At 38.7% G+C, this 16,358-nt stretch overlaps 1 protein-coding gene across 1 annotated transcript in view; it reads right to left on the minus strand.

The window, feature by feature from the left end:
- Positions 1-16,358, minus strand: part of CPPED1 (calcineurin like phosphoesterase domain containing 1) — a 51,353-nt gene that overhangs the window by 8,038 nt on the left and 26,957 nt on the right. Inside the window, exon 3 of the mRNA XM_065683784.1 lies at positions 8,842-9,264. Coding sequence (XP_065539856.1) covers positions 8,842-9,264 — 423 coding nt within the window. The remainder of the gene's footprint in view (positions 1-8,841; positions 9,265-16,358) is intronic.

The raw sequence follows: 16,358 nt of genomic DNA on the forward strand, positions 1-16,358 counted from the left end.
TCTGATTTTAGTAAACCAAAGATGTCCTCCTGGCATACAATTTACCATCATTTTCTGATCAAGCACAAAAAGTCGGTTCTAATCTGACAAAGCTGACCACAAATGATAAAAAGATTTCCTGTTTCCAAAGAGGTGATCATAACTCTTTTTCTCTGTAGAATAACGCATTTCTGCTAACGAGTTAAATACTATTTTGGTACAAATTCCATGACCTTAACACAGCCTATTTAGCATAAATAATTCATGACCGTAACAACCAACCAAAACATGGATTGTTCAAGAGTCACCTAAAGAGCTCTAATACGTATGTTGATAAGACTTAGACTCTTCATTAGCTTCACCATGAAATAAGTACTTTGGTTTTATGCTAATTCACACACTGCATTATGTCACTTCAGACTGTAAGGCTACACACTGGCTTTGTCAAGTCAAGAGGTAAAGTGCTGAGGAGGATAATTAATAGCTCATGTAATTCAGCATGCTACCCTCGATGCTATCTGCATGTTCTTTCATAAGACGAATTTTCAAAGGTCAACTCACTTCTCAAAACACTTCAAACAAGAATCATGTTTTAAATTGGATACCCTTTTCCAAGTCAAAACCAAGGTATGAACCCTTTGCTCATGGTTTCTACCACAAAGATTTCTTAACAGAAAATTCAGAAACACCTCTGAAGACTTCTTCCCCTCTCCTTTATTTCCAGTGTCTGCGGTCTAAAGCCAGCTCACCAAATTAAGTCATCACAAGACCTCTGCCGGCTCATAATGATTTGCATCTTTCTCAGTTTAACAGCATTGGTAAGATGGACAATTTTTACTTGCACTTCCCATTTTCTCTTGGTTCTCTCTTCATGCTTTGTGAACCAAAACAGCACACTACTAAAAAGAGGTTTTCTTACAGAGGTAGTGTAATGGATACTGCTAAACTGTGTTGACCTAAAAGGGAGAGCTAAACAAGCATCTGAGATTTGCTTCAGATGGTGATATGGTTTAGTGTGAGGTGTCCCTGCCCATAGCAGGGGGTTGGAACTAGATGATCTTCAGGTCCTTGCCAACCCTAACTATTCTATGATTTTATGGAAAAGACTGGTACAGAAAGGGATGACCAAGCCAGCCAGGCTTAGGAGCAACTGCATGTATACAACCATCCCATCCTCACAGCCTGCAGTAGGTCTCATTTAAAAGAGATAATTCTTTGTAATGATGACCATCTCACAGCATTTGCGTTTTCCAACACTCCAAAACAATAACGTTCTGAAAGAGGCTGAGTTCTATATGAAATATTCACCACCAATTTTCAGGTTTGATGATACTGAAAAAAAAATCTGAAAGAAAACTTTGGCTACCCCACTGGTGTTAGCATGCTGTTGGTTTTATTCCTAACAAGAATCATATGAGAAAATAGTTCATTACCTGAAAAGAAACTGCATAGTGAATATCATGCAGAAGGCAGGTTGTCTGCTAGCAGTATGAAGCAAAGGTTATTTTACAGAATTCTGAAAGTGCAGCATCTTCTTCCCACAAATTGTAGTTCATCACTCAGAGAAACCCTTCTGAACAACAGTTCTGCAACACCAGGGAAAAGGGTCAGCATGATTTTGACATAATTGTACTGTAAGAGAACAAAGACATTTAGCTGTGTCTCATGGATAATTCCCCTGAGAGTGATTACCTCCCAGCCTTAGCTTATTGTGCAGCTGCAGGCCCATAATCCCAGCTTGCTACTCTACTGCTCTTGTGTTCTGAGGTGTAGAAAAATGCAAGGATATGGAATGCTGGGCATTTTTTCAGCCCCATTTGGGGCAGGAAAGAGAGGGGACTGTAGCCTGCCTTCTCTATGTGGATCAACAGACAACCACAGCATTTCGGCCTTTCTGTTTAAGAAGTAGTTTATGTCTCCATTTTAAATGTGAAATATCAGCCAAGGCATCTTTTTGCTTTATTAAACAGACAACAGGTATATTCCTGATTTTGTGAAACGTATCTGTTCTCCTAATACCTCGAAAAACATGATGTTTGCCAGTTTAATTCAAGACATACAGACTGAGCCCCAGTCTCAAAGGAAATCTAGTTTCAGTGATTACAGAAATGCAAATAGGTTAAAACATGATGGAAAATAATGGACCCACATTTACCTCGAAATACTAAAAATAACTTCATAAGGACACATCTACCTGGAAAACAATTCTCACACAATCAGATGACACCGGGCTGGAATTCAGACTTGAACAAGCTTAAATTCCAGAGGTGTCTGGCTCCAGTTTCTATAATCACACTCACTTCCATTGCTTGCTTCCAAAACCCCTTGAGTCAGAAGAAGCTGTTTGCCAGCTCTAGGTCCTAATGCCCCAAACCCCATTTTGAGGCAGGTTTGCTGTGTCCAAACTGTGACTAGCCTAGCCTCAGCTGGAAATCAAACTGCTCAATCCAGCACTATGGACAGTGTAAAAATACAGGGGAAAAAAATTACAAATATAAAAATAAACCAAAGAAAAGCAGCAGATTTTCCAAATTAGGAAGAGAATGCCTGGAATAATCAGCAGAGGCAATCAGTAGCATGCTTTATTTAGACTGAGCCCTCAATTAAATAAATGCTTTTCTCAGGAAAAGCAAATGAGACTGTAAGAGAACAAAAAGGCTAAATTAATGCAGTATGAATGACATAATAAATATGTAATGGGTACAGTACAGACCTCGCTTCTCTCCCCATGCACTCTGTAGAGAATTATGGGAAAAAAAGTGGTTCTGACTGAGCAATGAAATCTATCACATTGTCCAGATTATCCCCCTTTAAGTGCTGATTAATGAACTGGTTTTTACAGGAACTGCAGACATGAATCAGTGTTCACTGCATTTCATTTACAGATGCATGGTTCCCCGCATAGACTACAGGTGAAGCTCATAGCAAACAAAAGGAGGTACTTCTTCCCAAAGCTGTGAAACTTGAAAATCCCCCGCCACAAGCCACTGTGACAGCTGAGTTTTCAAAAACGAACTGAACAAATGTGTAAAAGAATCCCTAAATCACACTATACAGATAACATTAGTATGATACGTAAGCCCCCAGAAGAGAAATTGTTGGAGCTAGGAAGAGTACTTGAAAGAAATACCAGCATGCACTTTACTGACTTGTGCTCTTCACAAGGGTTTGGCTAGTAGAAGCAGGAGACTGGGCTATAGGGATTGTCATTCTGGCCTAGTTACTGCTTTTATGTTAGCTGTTCAAGTTTAATGATTAAATTTGTTTTAAATTAGAATTGTGAGTATCTAAAAGCCACCGCTTCACTTGCTCAAGACTGACGAAAGAGGATATGCTAGCAAGAGCTAATCTTATCTGTATTTGTCCCCAAAACTGCAGGAGCTAGAACGGAACAGCAGTAGAGCCAAAAAACAGAAGCAAACAGGTGGAGAGGCAGTTTTGTAAAGAAGTGAAATCATACAGAGTGAAAAACCTGAGTGTTCCCAACACTCCAGTACCCTTTCAGAGTTTTAATAGGTAGGAGAACAAAAGCAGTATCCAGGCACAAGGAGATGCTACTATGAGACGTGTGTGTACACCACACACATGTATGTGTAGATATGTATTTTTTAAAAGGCAATGTTTCTGGCAAATAAAACCATTTAAGTCACATGGATAAACTGATCTTGAGTGCTTCCCCTGGAGTATCAGGCATGAACTGCTTTTGCTTTGTTTCCTTTCTCTTGCAGCATACAGCGGCTTTCTGAAGTGCTGAAAAGCATGGTCAGTTCAACAGTAATACACAGGTATTACTCTCAGAACAACTTTGCACTCCAAAACGATGCTCTTTCAGCTTCCCTACAAGAGCACACATTAACCACAGTCATTCTTGCTGTACTATTTTTCTCCCCTGGGCAGGTAGTGTACATCATCTCTTCAAGACTCCAGTGCTACAAAGCAAATGATAATATTTAGTAGTCTTTGTAAACAAAATCTCTCCTGTGGCATAGAATTGATTTTATCTCGCTGCGATTTGTGAGTTCTCACATCACCCCATCTGCCACTCAGGTGTTAGAGCAGCAAAAAGATGTGAAAGCATCAGTCACTGAACTGTTAACAGAACTGCTCAGTACTCAGGCATTTCTCAGACCCTGTTCTCCAAAAACCCCCAATCATTTCCCACCAACAGAGCTCCAGTAGAAGGACAGACCCACTGGTGTCAGGGATCAACACCCTCAATTTCCTAACCTCTTCAGTCAAACTTAAATAACACCCCTTTAGAAGCTCTGTGTTATCCTACCTTCTTCATCAGTTGCGTGAATGAAACAGAACAGAGTAATTGGAATTTACAGTGCATAGCACTGTAAGAATCTTAATAAGAATATCTCATGCACTGCTGTTTGCAAACATGCTCCTGCAAACTTGTAGGATCACGAAGAAGTTTTTATCAAGGAAAACTACAGCCCAGTGGATAAAACAGCTTTAAAAAAAATTTTCAAAGAAAAAAATACTACTTAATGTTACTACAGATTATATTAAATAAATGGATCTTGTACTTGCTGAATCTCTGAAATAAATGTCTGTGTATCTACATACTAGATTGCATTACCTGGGGAACAGTCTTAAAACCTGTTTTTACACAGCAACATAGAAGATACCAAATTTGGTCACTGCCTGTACCATGAATGCATCATTTCAAGGTTGAAAGAGGTTGATCTAAATCACTGAACTTGAGAGTATTTAGATTAAAATTACCTTAAATACTAACAAAGCAACACATAAGCAAGCCATGAGATTACTCACTTGGTGCAAAAATCAAGGTCCCAATGGCAGGAAGAAAATATTACTCCCTTGTCAACCTTGATTACATGACAAATTCATGACACATAGCATATGTTGTCTGGTAAATTTTAGAAACAGCTTTCAGCACTCCATGCTTTAATTTTGTACTCAAATGTATCTCAGCTGTGGATGTTCAGAAAGCTGCTGCTCCCTTTAATACTACTCTCCTGTCATCAGATTTCTAAGAGGAGAAGGTAGGTATCACAGCCTTTTAATGAGTAAAGGTGTTAGAAGTTACAGCACCTACACTCACAAATGTAATGCAAAAATATGCCGTTTAATAGTTAGGTTGCTATTTTTCCCTGTATGTGCAAATTAAGTGTTTTTAAGCACATCTGAAAAATTGCTTTGAAGACATTTAAATGATCTTTTGAATTAAAAAGAAAAGCTGGAGACTGCAGTGAATTTTGTTCCATATATTTTATCTCTTACACAGCGATTCTCTCTTGGACGCATAATCCCTCATCTAGATAGACCACCTATACTTGTCATTTGACATTGAAACAACTTTGTCGGTGGAAAACTAGCTGTTAATCTAGGTTTTATTCAACAGAGCTCTTAAAAAAGGTCAGGCATTTGTTTAAATGTTTTAGTTCATTAAGATCATGAAGAAACTTTTACTACTATATTGTGTTAAGTAACGTAATTTCAGTATGTTGGGCAAAAAGTCTTTTAAAGATTGTCTCTAGCACAAGAAGACCCACACTTTTCTGGTCATTGAAAAAAAATCCTTTAACATCCTAAGAAAATTATACTGGAATGGGATAGGTCAGGTAGAGTATGTTTCCTGTTACTTAAATGCCTTAACTGAAAACCTAATTGATCAGTTCTGCTTATTAGAGAGACATGACATGCAGCCCAGAGTTTTGGCTAGACCACTACTACTACTTTATTTTCCCCACAAAGCTATGAGCAAACTTATCTATATTAGCACTATCAAATTCTTTAAAGGTGACTATGCATTTCACATAGCAGAGCTGGGTAACTTCAGCGGAGCTCACAGCTCTTTCACAGTTCTTTTGTACAGGTGTTTACTTTGATTCTGCAAGTAGAGGAGAAAGGTAACTGAGGCTAAACTTTCAGAAGTTATACAAGTACACTTTCAGAAATGTATTTTCTCTTAAATGATAAACTATGTTCTAAACTGAGTTGATTTTCACTGTCACTGAAATCGCTTTTTCAAGGACAATACTGGTTATAATGCATTGAAAGAAAAAATGGGCCAGGAGGATTTCTTAGACGCGCAGCTTACAAGTATGGCTTAACTGTGCAGAGTAGTAATACATATTTACAAGTGCCAGATTTCCAATTTATAAATATTTATCATAAGGACATGATTTTATCTTTAATTAGGCCAACTGTTAAGGACACTTCTAATGTGAGAAATGTAATTCAGTATTTTGTACCAGATGTAGCCTCTACAGCTAGTCTTTTATCTCTGCTTGTAATGAGCAGATACTTAAACCAAAACCATTATGTAATATCAAAGTGATTAGAAGAGAGTAACTACAGAAGATCTGGGCTCTGAATTTAAAATAATAATTTTGTGAAGTTGCATACCTCACTTTAAAGCACCTGTGCAATACCACCACACTGATCTGATTATTCCCTACACACATCTATATCAATTTCTGTGTTCATGCAAAGACCTGAATTAATAGACTGTCCTTCCTTTCCCCTCCCTCTCTAAGCTAGACAGAATATAAACAGGAGAACTGGAATAATTCCAGGCCTGGTCCTGGGTTATCAACAACTGGAATATGATACCCATCTGCTAACTCCTCAAACATGCATGTTATACTGAAATTTTACATAATTACAAAGCAGACCTTCATAGTGGTTGGAAACTGAGCAAGAGAGCACAAGGAAGGAAGCAAGGACTGGTGACAGGTCAGGGGAAGAAGAATAGCAGCAGCCTGGTATGCTCATTAGAAGGACAGACTTACTTCCTTTTTCCAAGATAAACAGTTACACCAAATGTCTAAATTAAGTGCTGCAAGGGGTTGGCCTTCTAAACTGCAACTCATAATTAAAAAAGGCAATGTATACTGGGATTTCATTAGCAATATTCCCTAAGAATGTAGGAAGTGAACTGCGAGGAAACCAGTTTAATGTCCGAAATGCTGAAATAGGTTATTTGGCAAAGCAAAAGAGAATCAGAAAGTAAGTGGTCTCATTGTGTATCTGTGAATCTATGCTTCCATGATAACTGCCTGTTTGCAACCCACTGATGACATTCTGTGGTCTTACAAAGACCGCTCTTCAACTGAATGATACAATGGAAACAGAGCGCACCCGTTACTAAGGAAACTCTGAGCCAACTTTGATTCAGCTGATGTTTCTCAGCAGCCTGAGTTACACTGAGCTTTCTGTGTTCATTTAATTAGCAAAATGTTAGATTATTGTACTCTGAGTATTACCTACTGACTCATTCACTCACTCTATAAAACAGCCAGGAGAAGATCAATGTTTGAACATACTCATGAAGGAAACAAATAACGTCATTTTAGGGATAGGACCGAGGGGCACAATGGGAAATGATGGAGGGGAGGCACAAACGGGATGTTGGCACAGAAAGGAATTCGGGAATTTTTTCTGTAGACTTATCTTTGTCTCACTGGCTTCCCATCCCTCTTCCTTTTCCCCATCATTTAAAGCCTCCCCAGCTTCTGGTTAAGCCTCTGGGCACACATGAGGAGTATCAATCTGAAATATGTTTCTTCAAGGAATGATAATATAATAATGATAAATGTTACACTGGTAACATTTTGCAGTTTCTTTTACCTCTTGATTAATTATATTCCCAGTCCTGAGTGTTTCCAAATGTTGGTAAACCATGAGGGTGAGAGAAAACTCTAGAACAGAACTGCTTTGGCTTCTACATTAATGCTTGCTGACAGTGTCCTTCTGCTAAGCAGCTCTCCAATGAACCAGGATGTGTTTTTAGACAACAGTATGTAAGCAGTCATTTAGCTGCCCAACTTTCCGAATGCTTCCTTATATTAACTGTAACTATATATAACTACATTAACACTAGCAGAAAAATTAAAAAGATACCATGAGGTATTCTCATCATGTCTCCTTATGGGGGGAAAAAAGGGCACTTGAATCTGCAAATATGCCAGTCCCCTGGAGAGCCCTCAGTAACTGTGAATTTTGGCCCCATTGATTGGAAACAGCAGGAGATTCAGAGCTTGGAAATTAGGCTGGTTTTGAATGAGCCCAGGCTTAACAATTATATGGCAAATTAGGAACAATATCATAAACAATTTGCATTGTTCAGTAATCCAAATAACATGCTCTTATAGATGCAGAGAAAATGATGCTGATGCAGCAATGGCAGGGAATTTGGAGGGACGAGCACACCCCAGGAACATGAAGGCAATTAACAGGAAACAACAGGAGCAGTGTGTAGGAGTAGCTACACACCATGTCTGTCTGCATGGCATCCAAGTGTCATCACACAGAGCGAAGGGATTTGGCACAATGGACTGTTTAGCATCTGCCCTTCACCTCAGAACTGGCCCCTATTAGTAATGGGATATGCAAGCATTGATCTTAGCACAGCAGGACTCTTTAACACTGAATATATCTGGAGTGCATTACACTCTTGGTTTAAAATAGGCTCAGTGTGGGAGAAAACAACCTCCAAGGTAATTCTGAATTCTGTTTCCATATTTTACATAAAACAAATTCTGTATTTTTCTCCTCTGGCAATACCTGATCTTCCAGTCTGTACGCAGAAAAAACCTCAGGTTGTCTTATCTATCAATACTTGCAAAATGGAAGCCTTGCTGTTTATCTTAAGGAATTTTTCACTTTCAGTTTTTTACTTTTCACTCAAAGTTTTAGATGTTGTTTGGTACTTTTTATAAGTGATTAGATTCGGTTGATAATTCTGACAGGGAGCAATCAGGCTTATAAGCAGTATCTAAAATTCCTTTAAAACAGTACCACTGAATTTAAATGTATTTTGTCTGGCAGCACTGCCATTAACAATTTGAAACAAAAATTCAAACCCAGGAAAGTTTGAGAAAATACCTGCTTTATGAAACTTTTCCATTAGCTCCTGACGAACTGATTTTTCCAAGTTGAAATAATCATGGTCTTCATCAGGTTTTCTCAGAAAGAGAGGGATGTGCTGGAACACTATTATATGCTTGCATTTCTGCTGTTCAGCAATAGCCAGTTGCTCACTGAGCCACGTATCCTGGGCTTGCTTCAACTCAGGGCACTTGGAAGAATCAAAGTACAACTGAGAATTCAACACAAGAAAGAAAACACCTCCAACCCAAAAGCTGAAGTAGTCATCTCCCCAGTTACTGCAGTAATTCTCTATTGTTGCTTTTGTTGGGGTATTGCCAATATCATGATTTCCACTGACAAATACCAGTGGTATGTCCCGGTGGGTGTCCTTCAGAACATTCTTTAAATCTCGCTCTTGGTCTTTTCTCCATTGAGTTCCTACAGAAAAAACAAACACAGTTTAGTTTTTATGCTGTCTTTTCCTTCTCTCGTTGTTAGCTTTTGCTTACGGAACTATGCATAGTAAGACCATATTAAGATGCAGGAATCTAGAATACATCTTCACTTTAATATTGTAATGCCACTCAACCCCTTCCCTCCCACTTCATTCCCTTCCTTATCAAGTACTTGGCCATTCTGAGTAACTTGCCTTAAGCAAGGGTCTGCACAGGAACCGATACACAGCAAAGCAGTAGGTGACAAAATGGTCAGTGGTTTGCATCAGAAGATTCAGCAGGCTGGTTGTTGAAAACAGATGCAGTAAACTCGGATGGTGTAACCAGCTTTACACAGGGGCAAAACCTGGGCTAACTTCTGGTTTATATTTTATGGCTGTGCAAACAAATTAAGGTTGGGTTGGTTTGTTTTTTTTTCCATTACAAGAACTAATTTAACAGCAAAAATATAATTAGAGTGTTGTGGCTACTTGGTTATATGCTGAGTCTGTCTTAAGAATTGAGTATGGCAATTAATGCCATTAATTCACAGAAATGTCATTAATTCACAGAAAGGTAATTGTGGAGTTTGCTGGTTTTTCCTGCACCCCTGGTTTTATATTAATATGCATGACCCAGACAGTTACTCTTCCGGCTCTCAGAGATCTGGCCTTGTCTAGAAAGGTTTATCTAATTGCTAGACTCAGATACAAGTGCTGACCAAAATCTAGAAAGGATTTTTTTTTTCAAAAAGCAGTTATTTTATTCTAATGATGACAGAAGGTTTAGGTTTTCTGAAGAGCAACTTTAACCAGCAGCCACTGCTATGCTCACTATTAATGAATTAAACTGAACATTTATAAACTGTATTTTGTTTCACAATACACAACTTATAGCTGTATTATATATAACATGTATCTAACACAGGCCCATTTCACAAGTAACAACTCAATTTTTTAACCAAATGGGATTTTTATGAGAATTCTGAAATCAGATTTATAAGCGACATTTCCATACAGATTGATACAAATCAATCACCATGTGTTTTTAAATTGTTTTCTGTTTTTTGTAACTACCCATGCACATTATACATAAAAATGTACTAGAGGGGCTCTGGCAGTGTAACTATGAGATAAAAAGTTTTTTCTCCATGTTTCTTCAAAACACCTATGATCAACATGTTGACAAACACTGACCCTTAGTCACTATTATTAGCAAAGCTTTAAATTCCTTTTCCATACCCCACAGGTATAGGCTGAAGGACTGCCTTACTGCTGTTACTGAATTCTACAGCTCTGGAAGAACACTGTGAAAAAAACATATTCATATAATGTTTAAAATACACCTAGATGTAAATACAGATGTGAGATTTGATATGTGGTGCATAAAGTCAAAATCGACAACTCTTGTGTTTAACTGCTGTACAGTCATTGCAGCAAAGACTTCAAGTAACTTGGGCATGTGGTAGACAGCGTAGCAGTCCAGAGAGTAGTGGGCAGCAGATCAGTTTCAGGGGGTATATTAATCTACCAGGATCTTCCTTCCAGTTATGGAAAATATCTTTATTAATCCTAGAAAATCAGGGCAAATGACATCTCATGCTACTTGGAAGAGCTGGATTTAAAAGAACAAAACCAGAGTTGTAAATAAACCTGGCACGCTTTTGTTGTCCATGAGGTAGGGAACCTGGCTGAGAAAGCTGCTTTTCCTGCCACTCCCCACCTTTGTATGCAAAGAGTTGGAAATTTCAAGCCATAAATATGAAAATGTATGTGGGAGAGGGGCGGGGAAAAGCTCATTACACCCTGTTCAGCTCCATGCTATCACTTTGGGAAATTCAACCAAAGTTTCAGAGCATAAAGATGTTTATGCGTAAATTACAAAAATAATTTGTAGAATTATGTATACTTCTTCCCAGTGGTGAAATTCAAGCTCTAGAGACCAACGCTTAGATTAGATTTGTCGACAGCAGGGCACTGGTTCCTTCATTTAATGCAATATTATTTCTATAGCAACAGAGAGACATATTCACTGTTTTATTGCAGACAAAAGATTGCTCAAAATGGAACACAAGGTCTCTGTCCAAAGAGCTCAGGAAACAAGACTAAGTAAAGATTATTTCAGAACAGCTGTATCTTGGCTTGACCTTTTCTTGGGAGAAGGTCAAAACAACTTCAAAAGAAGAGAAACACACAGAGCTAAAGGTAGGACAAGGCAGAACAACGTCTTGGGAATCTTCGGGTGTAGTGCTGGAGGGAAGGGCTGGGACGTACACACTAAAAGGGAGTTGTACCACTGTAGCACACACTGTTTGTGAATAATAAGCCACACCACTACACAGTGCTACCATGGAGACACCTCCCTCTGATTTACAACTGAGGTAAGTAATGGATAAAGAAGATAAAGAAGAACAGATAAAGAAGTGATAAAGGAAGCAACTAGAAAACTACAGTGGTCACTGCCATTGAATAAAAAATATGCCCTTTAATCTCTACCAGACACAGAGCTAGCTATAATCCTCATTCCAATTATTATGAAGAACATTATTATCTGATGACATGTATTTGTTTAGCTAAGATAGAAGTTTGTTGTAGGTGAACAGGAAAAGCATATAATGGCAAAAGGCAGCGTAAAAAAATCTTTTAGGAAGTGTCGGTGTCGATGTAACTGAGTTTCTGTTCTGTTTATCCTGTCATCATGTGCAGTGACATTTTTAAGTCCCAGGCTACAATATGCTGTCTTTATGTTAGGTTTTGTAAATATAGACTTGCCCTGAGATAAATGACTTCACAAATTCATAGCCCATGAAGAACAGTCTGGTGTTGAGGAGAAACATGACAGTGAGAACTGGTACTACAGCAGCTGCCTGCCTTTTCCCACAGCTTCCCAGTCGCATTTTTGAACGGAGCGATGTAAACAGGAGCATAAAGGTGCAGTGCCAATGTCCCTGCTGCACTGCATCTTTCTGATCTATTTTATATCGCTATTTGTTCAAACATTTCCAATATTCTTTCCTGCATTGACTAAAGGAGCCAAGACAACCTGCCCTCACGCAAGAGCAGATTTCAGTAAAGAAAGTACTTTTAAAGCATTTATGCTGAAGCTGGCTTCAGTCAGCAGAAGCAGAATTCAGAGATTATTTTGCCAAAGAAGTAATCCTTTACTAATCCACAGTCACAGTTTACTTTGGTATTACACAGAACAGAGCACCTCTATAAGAAAGTGTTAGGTTTGGGTTTTTTGATGCCATAGCTGTAAGAACAGCCCTATTTACCCCCAAACCACATCTCTGCAATGCAGGATGCCTGCGATTGCATCTGAGGCAACTCTTCACTCACACACAGTAACCTCCACCAATATTGTGCCTTTCCACCCAAAAAGTATTCAAATGAGAAACTAGCAATTGACAATAGCACCCATTTTTCCACTGTTACGAATCCTTTTCGGGGTGACTTTTCTCAGGAGGCAGAGCAGTACACCTTGCGTTCAGCTGTTCTGCAGATCTTGACACAGAACTGCACCTGGTTTGCTACACGAAAGGCTACAAACACAAAAAAAACATGGGCCTAGCATCTGACTGTTAAAGTTTGGCAAGGGGGCCTTCACTGTGCCAGAGTACATCCCTACTGATGCTCTGCACCAGGGCACAGGGGGTTCTGTCTCTGCAACAGCTTCAGTCGGCTTAGGCTGAGGACCAGCACAGGTACTTTTAGGATGAAGCTACCCCCCCAAGATGTCTTCAGCCAGTTTAACAATAAAAATGTAGCACAATCATTTCCTGGATTTTTACATTACTCAGTCTTAAGTATTTTGATGTATTTTAAAAGTACACCAAACTTAGAGAAGTTGCAAACACATCAATTTTAAAGGAAAGCAGAAATTTTCAGTTTGAAAAAGAAGATAAAAAGAAAATTGTTTAACTATGAGCTTTTATGCAAGCAACATTCTTGAAAAGCCCTGATATGACAACTGCAACCTGCCTAACATTTAACCCAAGAGACTGATTATCAAAGAACAGGTAAGAGCTAAATTGTAGATTAAAATACTATACAAAATATCAAATAGAAATAGTACCTAAATCTGATAGAAGCAAAATAAAAGATGTCAAAACATCACCAATGAAAACAGAATTTATAAAAACATTGGACCTGCTCCTTCTGTAATTGATTATGATAGCAGAAGAATGACATCCAAAGACAAGTAATTCTTGTTGGAAGCAATCACACAATCATTACAAACAGGGCTTTACAGTGCATCACAGTTGCTTTAATCAGTCTCATCATTTGGAGCACTTTCCTGTTCTTGAGATATGCCTTCTCTTTTTTTGATTTTCACTACTGAAGCCATTCAGAGGACTTTCCCTAGCAGTATTCCCTAACTTCCTAGAGAAAAGGGGAGTCCAAGGCTATATTCACAGCATGCTCCTTTTGTAATTACTTCCACTGAAACAAACGTAATGGCTGCCTCTCTGCCTCTGTGTGGAAGCAGGCTCCTGTTCAAAACAGGATTGCCTTTCATCTCTGCTGTTGTTTTGGATGCCTGGCTATTGGCTCCAACTTAACAGGGCTACAGCTAAGCTCTGTCATCATCCCTCCCAGCTGACCCCTACCCAGTGACAGCTCCATTCCTGTGCCTGCTACTTTGGAAGGCCCAAACCCAGCGGCATCACCAGTATCAGACTGTATCTGTTACAGAGTCCTTCTGCAGTTACATCTTTAGTGCATCTTATTTTTATGCACTCGCATAAATAAAAGTATAATTGAGCTCTAATCTTGTCACATCTCAAATCCTGATGCAGTTTTCTGATCTTTGCAAACGCACTCCAGCAGCCCTTTGGAGAGCTTTGGAGCTCTGACACCACTCCTTGCTGTGCTGCCTTCTTCCTAACCTTCCCCATCTCATCAATGTAGGCAACTCCTCTTCACTGTTTTGGCCAAGCTCTTACCCACTTCTCATCTGGTTACATGTTACCACCCCATAGAAGCAATGATTCTCTCATTGTCCATGAACAGTTAAAAAAAAAACCCACCTTGCTCTCCACATACATTTCTCATAGGATGCTACAAGATTGTGACAGTAGACAGGGCACTGACAGAGAATGAAAAGACCACCCAGTTCAGTCTCACTGATGCCCTTGTCAGTCTGTACTCTTCACTGTTTCTTGTTTTAAGTTAAAGTTTCCCTGCTAGCATCTGCCATTATGAAGTCAAGCCATACATACACTGCATCATTCCAAATTATCACATGCAAGAATAAGCTGATCAATTTTTATATACTGAGTATGGTTACGTTCTGAAATAGTTTTTTCCTTGTTTACTCTCTGCTGTAACAGCTAAAACATCTCCACTCTATTCCTTAGACATTTATATTTCTAATAACCAAATAGCCTGAAAACTATTTTATGATGTTCAAAAAAATTATTGCACAGTTAAAACCAATGTAAATATGACCATTTTCACTACTGAACAAACTGACTACTCAATCTAACTTATAAAGGACCTCATCTCATTAGTTCCACCAAAATGCAGGAACTGAAACACTCATGTCTATAGCTGTGACTTATTTTTAAGTACACTGGAAACAAGTAATAATCTGTTCTGAGACACAAAAGTGAACACATTAAGGTATTTTCTCAAGTTTATTTCACAACTTGGGCATTGAAACAAGAAAAATATAACTCTAGTTTTAGCTAATAATTAACAATTATTACATTAAAGCAATGACAAAACCCCCAAAGTGAAGGAGGAAGCCTATGAGGGGTTCAACTGCTCCTAGAGTTTCAGTGCATGGCATTAAATATGACTGCAAATGCCAACTTTTCTGGAGTGCCAGCCACACAGGTACCACTTAACAACCTAATTCCTGGTATTTGCTGTTCCACCTTCTGCTGTGAAACTATTATTCTTCTCCACTCAAGCACAACTTTGCTCCTCTTACTCATCTCCTAGCTATGCAGAGCTGTCACATCAGGCATAGGCCATCACCGCCTTTGGGCCTGTTCTTCTGATGAAATCATCACAAGCAGCAAAAATACCACAACGTTACAGGAGTTACAACAACAAACTTAATAAAACCAAGCTGAAGGTATGATAAGTCTTGTTTCCAATAACTTTGTTTTTAAGAGACAGAGGAAGATTTTTATCTTTCACATTTTCTTCAAATGAATACCTGTGAAAATTTTACAGCTTTTTGAGGCCTTCATCATATTTACATTTTCATATTAGTTATTGCATCACAAGTAACTCTTTGACACACGAATCCCTTAAGTCCAACAGAACAGTCTTCACTGTTAAACTGAGAAATGCTTGCAAAAGTGGGTACAATTACTTCAAAAGACATGTACTTTTCCTGATGTCTAAGGCATTCTCTGCCCTTACAAAGACATCTTTGCTATCAGAACAGTGCAGAATGAAAAGGCAGTTAGTATCAGCCAGAGGCAACAGTTCAGACAAACCACTTCTTCCTTAAAACGTGATCTCAGCTCAAATAGTCTTTCCACAGTCTTTGGCCCACATTCACGCTGGCTGTGGGGTATTCAGAGAACAGCTTACATCACACACAGGGAATGAGGCTTCCTCCAGAGCCACAAAGAGAAACTAGATGCTCCAGCCCAATTCCTACCCATTAAAGCCACATTATCATCCTTTGACTACGTTAAGATTTGGCAGCTTGGAAAAGACAGTTCAGCTTGACTGAGTTAAAATCATGTGGGTTAGATCTTCTGCCAAGAAGAAGAAAATCCTTTACAGTTCAGAGGGATGGAAAAGCCTGGAAACATGCCTTTTAAAAAGCAAACAGTTTTAAACTAAAAAGACAGTTCTCATCACCTTGTCTGACCATACCTGCATAATGCAAAGCACTGCCTTAGTGCAAGTTACTATTTACAAACAGCAAACCCAATTCCAAAACAACTCCAAAGAAGGTAACAAAGATCCTAGCACAGAAATAAATTCCATCTACCATGTGTGAAATAAATAACCCACTGTGGATGTCCACTCCATGTATCAATTTTCAAATGTTCATAGATAGGAGCTAACCTGCTAAAGCTGAGAAAGAAGCAAGAAAAAATAGTATTTTTATATGCATAAATATATATAG

Source organism: Lathamus discolor, chromosome 6, assembly GCF_037157495.1.
Source record: "Lathamus discolor isolate bLatDis1 chromosome 6, bLatDis1.hap1, whole genome shotgun sequence".
In the NCBI taxonomy this organism is placed as follows: Eukaryota; Metazoa; Chordata; class Aves; order Psittaciformes; family Psittacidae; genus Lathamus; species Lathamus discolor.